At 43.0% G+C, this 13,098-nt stretch overlaps 1 protein-coding gene across 2 annotated transcripts in view; it reads right to left on the bottom strand.

Annotated features, from left to right (window-relative positions):
• Window positions 1-7,419: 7,419 nt before the first annotated feature.
• Window positions 7,420-13,098, bottom strand: part of LOC144321119 (uncharacterized) — an 83,649-nt gene continuing 77,970 nt past the window's right edge. For both annotated transcript variants that reach the window (XR_013386847.1, XM_077910543.1), the window contains one exon: window positions 7,420-7,642. Coding sequence is in view for 1 of the 2 variants with exons in the window: in XM_077910543.1 (XP_077766669.1) it covers window positions 7,588-7,642 (55 nt within the window). In the remaining variant the exon portion in view is untranslated. The remainder of the gene's footprint in view (window positions 7,643-13,098) is intronic.

Raw genomic sequence — 13,098 nt, 5'->3', positions numbered from 1 at the left:
TTTTGTCAAACTATTTTCCAGGGAGATGGCACCTAGAACACTGCCATTGCTAGTGTACGAAAGTGTTTGATTCATTAAACCCTATTGTTTTACCTGTTAATTTCACAGGCTTGAATAGGGGCTCATTGTTTCCATTTCCCATTGTTGTTGATGAATAAATTGGATCTTTCCTCCACCACTGGGTGTTTTACCCAGTTGTACCTAATTTTGTCAGTGAGGTTCTGCTTACATAATCTTCTGCATTTGAGGTAATCCATATTCAAATACAGACTTTTGTACTTACTATCAGCTTGACACCAGAAGTCATTTCAGCTCTTTGCTTTTCCAGTTCTCATCTATCAAACTGGGGAACCCACTTTAAGTAGAAGATCTGGTTCGTTCCTCAGTGCGTTCAACTCTTTGCAAGGGTCCAAACTTGGTGTAAGGTCAGATGTTTTTTGGGGACGGCCCTCACCCTACATACCCAGAGAAAGCCCTTGAAGCTTCCCCTTAGCATTATGCTCCATTGACAAACAGCTCTCAATTCTCAATTGTAGATGGACGGTATGAAAGCTTATCTTTTTTCCCATCAAAAAATGCCTTTTTGGGGACACCTGGGTGGCTCAGGGGTTGAGTGTCTACCTTCGACTCGGGGAGTGATCCTAGAGTCCTGGGATTGAGTCCCGCATCGGGGTCCCCTCGAGGAGCCTGCTTCTCCCTCTGCCTGTGTCTCTGCCTCTCTCTCTGTGTTTCTCATGAATAAATAAATAAAATAGTTTAAAAAAAAAAATTCGCACGAGGATGGCGTTGCCTTTCCATTCCTCAGGACCTCCACACCCTGCTGTCTCTCACTCCGAACTGTCCTGCTGTGCTCTCCTTTCTTTGCCTTGATAATTTTCCTTCATTCTTAAAATTCTAGGGAGGATCCCCCTCCTCTGGGATGCCTGCTCTGTGACTTCCTTTGTAGGTTATATGTCTCTGTACTCTGTTCCCAGAGGCTAGACTGCAAAACCCTACATCCCTTTGTTCCTGTGTTCTGTAGCAATTGATGGCTTCTCCCACTCACCCCAGTTGGGGAGCTCTTGGAGGCTGAGGGGTTGTCTTGGGCTCTTAGTCCTCTGTCTTAGAAGATGGTACTCAATACATTTGTAGTAAATAAATAGATGAGTGGAATCTCTTGTGAGCTTATTCAGAGAAGATTATAAGATAGAACAGGAAATCCAGCTTTTGAATCCCCGATAAGCAGGAGATTACAACACCATGGAGCAGTTTTTGTCATTGAAGGACCAAAACCATCTACCACCCATAGGTCCACTTTCCTTCCTGGCTGAGGAGCTTTTGTGAGCCAGGTCTCTGGGGCGCCCCATTTTAACCTGGGGAAGCTCCAAGCTGCCAAGAGTAGGCAGGCACAGCAGCCTGGGACACAGGTCCTGCCAACAGAACTAATTATACAGCAACATTCTTTGGCAACCCCACAAAGAACTTCAGGACTGTCAAAGGTGTGGACGGAGAGGCTCTGCCTACGTGCCTGCTGGGGGGTGGGTGTTTGTACCCTCAGGATGCCAGGAGGCAGGGAGCTGGCAGGATGGGCTTTTGCCTCATTTTACTCATGAGACTTATACACTGTACCCATGCACAAATAATCTTTCGGGCACGTCTCATCAGCTAGAGCAGAGAATCTGGGCTGAAAAGGGGAATCTTGGAGCCTCCCCCCAGAACTGTTGCCTCAGGGCAAATTCCTTGTGTCAGCTTGAGCTTGGACTTTACCCCATGAAAACCCAGAGCTCCTTTTGGAGGAAGAAAGCCCTTTTGGACCTAGCATCCAGGCCCCCAGGGCTCGAAACCTGGAGGAGAGCCTGCATAAGGGTGGGGTGGAGTAGATGTTCCCAGGCTGATGTGCCAGAGAGGTAGCAGAAGATGGCCTCACAGGCTGCCCACCCCTCATTCGGCTAAGCTCCTGCCCTGTGTGCTGATTCGGGTTGACTAGGACACCCGAGACTGAAATGCCATCTCTGCCACCCCACTTCAAATGGAGGACAGGGTCAACCATGGAGTTGCAGGCACCCTCATGCACATGCACGCTGGCTCATTTTGTCCTCACCACGTGGTGGCTGTTCCAGTCAGCTGTTCCAAAGAGCAGCCCAAAGTCTAGGAAACAACAGTCAAGTCTCTGAAGTCACTTCTTTAACTCCTCCTGGAGCTCTACTCTATTCCTGACCTGAATGAATCAGACATGCTTTCTAGAGATGCTTTCAGACATGCTTTCTAGAGGCCACCCGGCCACCGACCATAAGCCTTCAGGGAGATGCCGCACCACCCTGGCTGCCCCACTGACCTCAGCCACACCAGCCCAATTCAGCCCATCTGTAGAGAATAAGTATGAGAATAAATGCTTGCCATTCGTGCCAAGATAATAATAATAGTAATACTACTATTCAATGTGTGAATTTTGCTTGACTCCTAATTCAAATGAACCAACTGTAAAAATGCCAATGTTTGAATAAGGGACACAACCAAACATGGGTTAGCTTTTACATGCATTAGCCATTCCAGGATGTTAAGGAAGTCTTGTTCATTGGTTAAGTGTGATACTTTTAAGGGTGTATCTGTGTCTTTAATATGCTTAGTCTTTACTGGGTTGATTGGGTGGCACAGCTGGTTAAGCGTCTGACTCTTGGTTTTGGCTCAGGTCCTGATCTCAGGGTCGTGAGATGGAGCCCTGCATTGGGCTCTGCACTTAGTGCAATCTGCTTGGGATTCTCTCCTCTTCTGGCTCTGTATCTCCCAATCATCTTCTCTCTCTCAAATAAATTAATAAATCTTTAAAAATATATGCTCTATTCTTACCTATAAGAAATATTTCAGGTAACATGGCATGATATCTGAGATGCTTTAGACTATTCCAACATGACAAGCAAATGAGAGTAAGGAGAATGAAACAAGAATGAAACATTGTCCATAAATGTTGAAGCTGGACCCAGGGCACGAGGGTGCTTTGGTGCATGTTTGGACATTTCCATGATTAACAAAGATGTTAGTACCATCATCTCTGAGAAGTGGGGATTGGGTGATTTTTATTTCCTTCTTTGTACCTTTTAGGATTTTTCAAATTTGATAAAGCAAATATGCACGACTTCGGTTACATTAAAAATAAAAAAAATACTTTCTTGTTCCACATCTTGAATTTTCTATATAGCCCATGCTTAGATGCTGAACTCTCTTTTGTTAGTTGGTCTGAAAAGCTCTCTAAAACACCTGCCTGCTTTTCCTGAAAGATGTCATGGAAAGGATGAGCTAAACTTTTCTTTGTGACTGCTCCAGATTCCAAAAATGCCAAATGTCCTGCCCCACCTCAGGCCACACTCTGTGCAACATGGCCATCTCTTCTCCTTATGAAATGGTGTCCACTTCCCAAACCCTTGACCTGGACCAGCCTGTGCCCTTGACATCAGAGCACAACAGAAGTGATTACTTGCCAGTTCTGGGCTTACACTTTAAAGAGGCTTTGTGGGCTACCTTGCTCCCTCTGACCCCCCCACCATTGCCACGAGAGCAAGCTCAGTTTAGCCTACTCAAGTGTGAGAAGCCACATGAAGTACAGAGACGGTCCCAGCTGAGGCCACCTAGAGTAGCCAGTGCATGACCTACCCACCGCATGACCACAGAATTATGCTCCGGCCCAGCTGAGGGAATCCACCAGGTCTAATACCCAGACCTCCCCAGGACCTGTAGATTGCTGAAAAGTATTCACTACTTATTATTATCTGCTAATAGGAGTTGGTAGTTTTTTTTTATTATCTAGCCTTATTACGGCAACAGATAACTGATACAACGTCTCTAAGTCATGTCTTATTAAAGGAAATTATGGCACCGAGGTGCAATGGTAGTGTTTGAGCAGTGGGGGAATATTTGCCTCTGTCCTGAATAACCATGTCCAGTGCTTTGGTATTTTCTGTTTATTTTAACAAATATTTGGCAAGGTTTTACTATGACTAAGTACCGTGCAAGGCAGTGCCAAGAGGATTCAGAGCTACATTCCCACTTTCAGGGATCTATGTTGACCTAGAGTGACTTACTTATTTCATCCCTTTCCTCCGTGCAAACCATGGGTAAACTCTTGTGCTTTTGGTGGGGGTGCGCTGGGGACCTCACCGAGGTGCTCACATCTGGGAGAAACAGAAACCGACGTGAAGACTGTTGGACTCTATTCCGAGGACCTTTTTTCTTAGGCAGAGAAATCCCTTACTACATTAAATCCATTAACGATGCTGAAGATCCGCCTTCTTTCCAACAAATCCCTAGAGTTCCAGGCAGGAATTATCTCATGCAATTAAGAAGATATAATCAAACAAGATATTTACTACAGATTTTTTTTGTACACCCAGACATAATGAATTAAAAATTCTGAACAATAGAAAAACCAGAGTAGCTATCTATAAATCTATTCTAGAGAAATAAAAGTACAAGCTATACAATTTAATCCTAAGTATTTTTTTATTAATGAAATGAAGCACACTAAGACATTCATGTGCATTAAATTCCTTATAATTAAAATACTGGCATATATTTAAAAACAATATTCAAAAGAAGTGGTTATATCTACGATACCTATTCAAGATGACTGTGTCCTCATTCTTGACTTACACTAGACCTGATTTAAGTACAAATGGCAGATTTTCAAAGTAGGTACCAGTGAAGATTCTCTAAATAGAGTTTACTTTGGTTGAGCAAACATGTTTAGTGCATGTGTTATGCCAAAGAACACCAAGCTGAAGAGGATATCTTATCGCCACCAAAAATTCATATGGATAATGTCCTTCTAATGAAATAAGTATTATACTAATAATAACAGTAACCCCCCAAAATCAATATGAGCCTGGGAAAAAGAGAGGCTGTCCAGCTGGGAAAGATAGTCATTTGTGGGGGGGGGGCGGGGGGATAAGGGGATTGTGGTAGCAAGGCAGAGTGGTAGGTGAAGTTCTTTCAAATCTAATCTAAAAGATGAGCAGGAGTTAGCTAGGTGAAGGGATAGAGGTGAGGCTGATCTTCATAGAACAGTTTCATGTCCATTTCACAAAGGAGCACTCCAAGGCTGGCAGGAGTTGAAATCAGTTTGCAGGTTTATATCACAAGGGGAAGAACTTGGGATTTGAATGCAGTGTTGTCTCATTCTGAAGTCCATGACCTTCTACTACAGGTGCCATCTTTTTTTTCCAAGAAGCATTCCCTCTTTGTTGGAGGGATGAGTGGTTTGGGATTCCTAATAATGTACTCTGTGCACACAGGAGAAAGCATCTTTTCAGGTCAACAACAAAGTGGACTGGAGAGTGAAGTAACTTGTTCCTTTGGTCTAAAGTCACACATGGGTCTCAAACACACCTGATGTACCCAGAGTAAGTGGGCTTGCAAGATGAACTGTGCTACATATGAACATTATTCCATCCAGTAAAATCTGGCTAAAGCCATGTGTCATCGATGGAGCTATCTGCCCATCTTGAGACTGCTTTTAGCTTTGAATAATTCTAGCAAAATTATGTTTGAAATTAGGTTTGACAATTACTGCTGAGGGGGCCCCATTCATCCCGTTCCTTCCAACACCTCAATGTCATCTTCCACCAGTGGTTGTTCATTAACCAAGCTGCAACCGAACAGTTTTGTGGGTTTTTTTTTTTTAATTTCTTTCAACATGCACATCTCCCTGCTGCACGAGAGCATTTCCTTTGTTTCCACTGGCCAGTACACCCTCTGCCCTTGTCCGCCCCACACTGTGGACTGCTAGCCACTTCTCATCAATAGTGTCAGCTCAAGTGTTGTCTCCTCTACAAACTCTTTGCTGACCATTCAACCCAAACTGTCCATAAGCACATCCATCTCTATCACTAGTCCACATGCTTTATGGCCTCTTAGCTATGATTTTCCTCATATTGTTAGGCTTATTTATGGGTTTGTTTAGCTGATTTTCTGTCACTGGACTTATATGTAGGCTAGACGGTGACTTACTTTTATTGTTTCTTTAAGGTCTATTAACAGTCCTTGGTACATACTAAATCTTTTATAAATATTGATTGAATGAATGAACAAAAGAGTAATGGTCAGCACCTGGAGTTGGTTGGGGAAGAACAGTTTCTCTGACTCTTTTCCTAAATGGCAAACCTCTTGAGGGCAGGCAGGGACTGTTTTCTATTAACCACCAACATGCTATTAGGAAACAGTTTGTGATCATTGACTTCCTAATGACATATTTTTTGTCTCTCCCTTCAAAACAGACTGCCTCTTGGTGCTGGAGATTGTTATTTGTCAATGCAATGAAGTCTCTTATGCCAATTATTCTCTCCACGAACTGCTCTTTTATGAGTCTACACCCTTTCTTTGAGCCAAATGATCAGTGGTGATGGTGGCATTTCCTGCTTTGTGTAACATTTTAAATGTCCTCAGTGCCACCTGGTTTATGTTCTTTTCTCTTTCAGTGATGTGCGTGTTATTATTTATTCCAATGCAAAGGTGAGAACACCAAGCATCACTTGAGTTCAGTTCACTATTTTGAAAAACCAAGTTGTGCCAGAAGCAGAATCAGCTAGAATCAGACCCAGAACAGTGTTTGTAGGGCTTTGTGTTAATGTTTACTTCTTGTAGCTTTAGCCCCATTGGGCACAGGGCTTAACAGGAAGGGAAGAAATCACTGTCCTCAAGGAATTTGTAGTTATCTTTCAAATCTGATTATAAATCTAATACATATATGTCAAATATATATTCACCACATCTTATATATACAATGGAATATTACTCAGCCATCAGAAAGGATGAATACCTACCATTTACACTGACATGGATGGAACTAGAAGGTATTATGCTAAGTGAAATAAGTCAATTGGAGAAACACAATTATCCTATGGTTTCACTCATATGCTGAATATAAGAAATAGTGCAGAGGACCAAAAGGGAAGGGAGGGAAAACCGAATGGGAAGAAATCAGAGAGAGAGACAAACCATGAGAGACTCAACTCTTGGAAACAAACTGAGGGTTGCTGGAGGGGAGATGGGTGAGAGGATGGAGTAACTGGGTGATGGGCATTAAGAGAGTATGTGATGTGATGAGCAATGGGTGTGATATGCAACTGATGATTTATTGAAGACTACATCTGAAACTAATGTAATATAAATTGAATTTAAATAAATTAAAACAAAACAAACAAACAAACAAAAAAACCCTGATGTGTTGGAGGCTGAGTGGTGCACCTGGCACAGAAAATAAATCTAGTCAATATTTAATAAATGGCTGAGAGGAAGATACCAGAATGCCCAATGGTCTATGATTCTTTGATTCTTTAAAATGATACGCTAAGGGGATAATGGTAATTTAAAGACCAGTAATTAAAAGGTTTCAATAAAGAAGAAAAAGTAATATGATGCTTTTAGATACTTTGATGGAGGCAATTCCCATGAGGTCAAAATGGGCTGCATTTATTAAACGGATCCTGTGCATATGTGTAGTTAAACCTTAAAAATGTTGTGTTTGGTATTCTGACCATTTCTGCTCCATTGCATTGCAAATGGCGTGGCGACTTAATTTGGCTGCAGTGAGGAGCCACAAGAAGAGTGTCACCTTCTTTACGTACCCTGTGTTTTCAGTACATCACTCCAGAGCTCCTGTCCCTCTCTGCTCCTTAGGGAGATAAAAGTGCCTCATTACCTCACATCACTTTAATAGTTAAGATACAGCAGCACACAGAAATGGCGATGACAGGCAGAAAACATGAATACACATGTGGGGTATGCTATGCATAAAGCTAACAGGCCATTCTGGAAAACAAGCACAAAATACCATTTCGAAATTTGAAAGGCAGGAGCCAGGCCATTTTCTACTCACTTAATCAATAAGTAAGTACCTTAGGAATAAATTTTAGGTATTTTAACCCTGAACAAACTACTATGACAGTTTCCCAAAAACTAAGACCAAACAAGAAAGCTCCAATCCATTGGATAAAACCAGTGGTGGAGTGGATTGTTAGAAAAGCTTATTTGGAATCAATGTTCATCTCACTTTCTTTTTAGATTTTAGAGAACCCAGTGAAAATGTCTATTTCTGCCCTGTGACACTATGCATTGCTATTTAGAAACTTTATCAAATAAACCTGTACAGGCCATGCCAGCTTACACGATCTGTACCTGGGGGAGCTATTCAGGTTCCCTTGGGTCAGTTAATTCATCATCTGGTGGAAATACCAAACACACACTCCATCTGATTTTATTCACAAGTTGCAAGACATCATATAAAAACCCTTTTAACATATATTATTGAAAATCTCTATTATAGTCCTCCAACTTAGTGAATTTGATTAAATCTCCATGACAGAAAATAAGGCATTGTAACATATGCACTTGTGTTGCAAAGGTCCCATTATAGCGTAGGCACGCTAGCCTTATTATGTTAAAAATGAATGGTCCTGGGAAAATAATTTAGTGAGAGATGAACTAAAAGAACTAAAAGCATTTAGTACTGAACAAATTACCAAGTGAAATTGCTTTGCTATGAAACTTTGGGCTCTTTGTCAGAGATGTTTAGTCTGCTCAAAATGTTTGATCCAGGAGGATGCCTACGTTCAGAGAGAAATTCAATTTCCACAGCATGGGGCTGGGCAGCCTTCGTGAGGCTCCCATAAGCTGCCTTTGCAAGGGGCTAGAGCTCAGAGAACAGAGAGACCAGGGACACCTCGGTGAAGCTGAGACCCCAATTTTCATCTCAGATGAGCACAAGGGATGTGTCTACCCTGGCTGCCCTTTTGTCCTCATGAGGAAAGGGGAATGTACACATCAGAGCAAACATCACAGCAAACTGACCCATATGAACATCTTCAGCCCGAACAGTGGCTGTCCTTGCTGCTGGGCCTTCATTGCAACCTTCTGGCACCGTGTTGGGCATAAGCCGTAAGAAAGCCGGGACTCCAGAACGAGCCACATGCACAGATCAAGTGGCAGGATGATGAATGATTCCTCCAGTGGACACACACTCTCAGAAGTCACTTATGCTGAGGAAGTGTTAGTACATGATGGCAAAGAAATGGATAGATCCCCAGGATTCCCCAGCAAACCCCCAGGAACCTGAGAGATTGTCAAGGACCTAGATCTAAGCCAGATCATGTATGTTTTTGGATGGGAAACAGAAGCAGGGACAGGTGAGAAGCCTGGAACCCCTGACGGGAGTGCAGGTCTCCTAACCTGGTAGTCGAACCCCAGGCTCTACACTGAACCCGTGGACTCGACGAAGGTTGTTCACTCAAGGATCCACATTGCTTCTCTGATTTTTGTTCCCAGGAGGCAGCCAGACTAGGCATTGTCAGCCCAAGCTTCCAAATGGAGAAATGGAGGCTGGCCCAGGTCTATATGCATAGAGCAGAGATTTGACTGAAATCTTTTGACTCCATTTGTCAGGGTACATGCCCATAAAAACTCCCTATATAGAAACATTCATAAGTACATGAGTCAGGCTGATTGATATGAATTTCAGAACACCTGTGACATCCCCAACTCCTCAAGTAGGTGAAGCTACCTCTGCATTTGGTGTACGTGCCATGTTTTATTGAGATCTGTGGCAGGAGATGACATTGAAAAAAATCAATTGGAGATCAGAAGGCCTTGCCTTGAGTAAGTAGGAAGGCCCAGATGGGTGATGCCATTCCACAGCCTGGGATGTATCCTTGGCCATTTTATTTTTATTTTTATTTTTATTTTTATTATTTTTATTTTTATTTATTGGAGTTCAATTTGCCAACAACTTGGCCATTTTGCAGGAATGATGTGGCTGGATCCAAACTGTGGCTTTAAGAAGATAATCAGTAGAATTAATCGATAATCGTGTACCTCGGGAGAGCTCTAGAAAGGTTTAACCCAGCCGCCAGGAAAGCAGCAGAAGCTCCTTCCTGCTTAATTGTGGTTCATGTAAAGGTTGAGAAACTGCAGAGTTCTGATCACTTTGTCATCGAGGTAGCAACAGGGCCACCCACACCTCGCCCTCCCACACATCCTTCAGAATGGGGCTCAGAAGCACCTCTTAGAGGCTTTTCTGAGCGCCCCAAGGCTGGGGTTGGCGCTGTCACTTCTGGGAGCTGCCGCAACACCGAGGACTTCCCCTGTCACAGCACACGTGCCCACCTTGCTGTGCCATCCTATCCATTCCTCGGAGCACTCTGAGGCAGGTCCCAGGTCTCGTTCCTGGCTTTCTCTCCAGCGCCTGGACCCAGCGCCTGGCACCCAGGGCTGAGACCGAGGCCTCCACACGTGTTTGTTGAGTGGAGGAAGAAAAAACAGGCTGTGTTACCATTTTTGTCTCAGTAAATATTGACAGAGTCACTTTTCCTACTTGCAGTCTGGTGTCACTGTGTCTGCTGTTGCTGTATAAATGTGTGTTAGGCTGGCAAAGGTTCACTTGCTGCTATTGTGTATAATGTGCGTGTGTGTGTGTGTGTGTGTTTCCCTCTTTAGCTGTATAAAAAGCAAGCGTCTCCATAAATCTCCATACTGATCATATGCATAAAAGAAACAAACCACAACTCAGCTCCTGTCCAAATTCCAAAGGGAGCGTGTGCGAAGACTCATGGTGTGGAAGAAATTGGAGTGATGAGCCAGGCCAGCCCTTCCTTTTACAGATGAAGGAGTGAAAGCCCGCGTCAGGGCTGGAGCTCCTATGGCTAATTAGAAGCGGAGCTTTTCCTGTAACCCTGGTGTCCTCATCCTAGTCTATTACTCACCCTCTAGGAGCTCTCAACTTAATTGATTTAATTTGTCACTGAGATGTCATACTTAGGATGCGACCAAAACCCGAAACTGGCTATGTCCACAGTAAGGAAGAATAATTAGCAAATTCACATGTTGTGCTGATTTTTATCCTTCTAATCTCAGGGCCAATTATTGCTGTAAGTAAAGCCAGAAAGTAGAAAAGGAGAGACAGAGACGTGAAAACTTTTCCTGAATCTAGCAAGTTAGAACTGGGACCTTTTTCTTGGAAGCCTTTGGGGGAATCCAGGCAGAAGGTAGATTTCCCTCCCCGTTCCTGACACTGTGTTATTGCATGTATAATGCGGTATACAGGACGTCTTTCATAGGTTTATTACATTATTAATCATTAAGTCCTATTTCTCCCACTAGAATATTCATTCTTTATAGTGGGTTGAATTGTATCTCTTCCCCTGCCCCGGAAAAAAAAGAAAGAAACAATGTCTGGCCTCTGTTATTTGTGAATGTGACCTTTTTATAAATAGGGTCTTGCAGATGAATTAAGGTTCTCAAGAGCGAATCATCCTGGATGTAGTGCTGGCCCTAAATCTGATGGCAAGTGTCCTTGAAAGAGGCAAGAGAGGGAGATAAGAGGCACAGAGACATAGAGGGGCAGACCATGTGAGGTTGAGTCAGAGACCAAGGGATGCATGCCAAGGGTTGCTGGTAGCCACCAGAAGCCAGAAGCGGGTTGGTGTCAGCAAGGTTGGTTCTTTCCGAGGGCCATGTTGGAGAATCTGATCCATGGCCCTCTCTCCCTTCTTCTGGCAGACTCTCATGTTCCTCGGCTTGTAGATGACACTGTGCCTGTGTCTTCACATTGTTGTTTCTCTCTGCATGTCTATCCCTATGTCCAAATGTGTCCTTTCTATAAGGATGCACTCATATTGGATGAGGTCTTACCCTCTTGGCCTCATTTTATCATCTGTAAAAGTCATGATTTCCAAATAAGGTCTCATCCATGGTGCTAGGGGTCAGGACTTTACCACCTTTTGAGGGGGACACAATTCAACTCATAACAAGAGGAATGGAACAAGAGCAATGGAACAGACTTCAGAAGGGACCAACCTGCTGACACCTTGATTTCTCAATTCTGTCCTCCAGATCGTGAGAGAATACATTGATGTTGTTTTAAAATCCTCGGTTTGTGCCAATTTGTTACAGCAGCCCTAGGAAACGAGCACAGACTTTAACAAAACTGTGCCTTGTTCTCTGCTTTCTTCCTCTCCTCCTTTTGCTATATAATCACTGCCACTACGTGCCAGCATTCAGTCTATGAGTTGATTTTATTTCTTTTTAATGCAAGTTATGCAAAAGTTTATACTCCATTTTATTATATAATAGTTATTCGTGGTTATTGTGGAGGCAAAACTTTTGGCAAAAGGATCGCTTTAATAATAGATATGGAAGTAGAAATATAATAGCTGCTCCCTGGGCAAGGATAGACTGATGTGGCTCAGTGTTTCACTGATGTTTCTGCTCCCCACTGGCAGCTTTGTGGTCTTCTTAACATTCTTCTCTTGGTTGCAGGGTGGCTGCAGAACATCAAGCATCAGATCCTCATACACTGCATTCAAAATCAGGCACGGAAGTTGACACAGACATGGAGTTTGTCCTCACGTACTTTTCTCTGATAAGAAAATAAATATCTTTCCCAAACCATCAGGGGTTCTCCACATACATCTCATTGGTGAGAATTCATTTTCATGTCCACCTCTAACTGCAAACTGGAAAAGAGGACACCTGACTTTCTAAATTTCTGTACTAGAGGACACACATGGGAGCAGAGACTAAGTAGTCAATTAACAACCCTTGCCACGATCCCCAGCTGTGTCATTCAAAGCTATGGTCACTTTCTCCTGCATCAGCATCTGATTTGCCTTGGTCTGGGTCAGGGATCCTCAAAATGTAGCATATCTCCAGGTTATCCAGAGAATTTTTCAAATACAGATTCCTCCGTCCAATCCCCATGGAGTCTGATGGGCTATCCACGGATGCTAAAGCTTCTGGTTCATAGTAGTGCTGGTCCAGTATCATTATTGGTCCCTTTGACATCATTATTTCTCAAAGATTATAAAAAAATGAGGACTGGTCAAGAGAGCTACTCTTTTAATACTATTATTGCTCCTACCACTAAAATTTAAAAAAAAATTAAAAAAGAGAATGACAGAGAAAGAGGGATTTCCAATGGTCTTTTAGTGAGGAACTACTTTATTCATGAACCTGTGGCTTAAAAAACACAGGCCTAGGCTTCTGGAGAACTCACCATTGTGCTAGTTCTCCCATGACATGGTTGTATGACCTCGGGTCCGTTGCTACGCCTGTGTTGGTCTAGTTTTTCATTGGTGA

The sequence above is a fragment of the Canis aureus genome, chromosome 9, assembly GCF_053574225.1.
Source record: "Canis aureus isolate CA01 chromosome 9, VMU_Caureus_v.1.0, whole genome shotgun sequence".
NCBI classification, from domain to species: Eukaryota; Metazoa; Chordata; class Mammalia; order Carnivora; family Canidae; genus Canis; species Canis aureus.
This window is presented reverse-complemented; position numbering and strand designations above follow the sequence as displayed.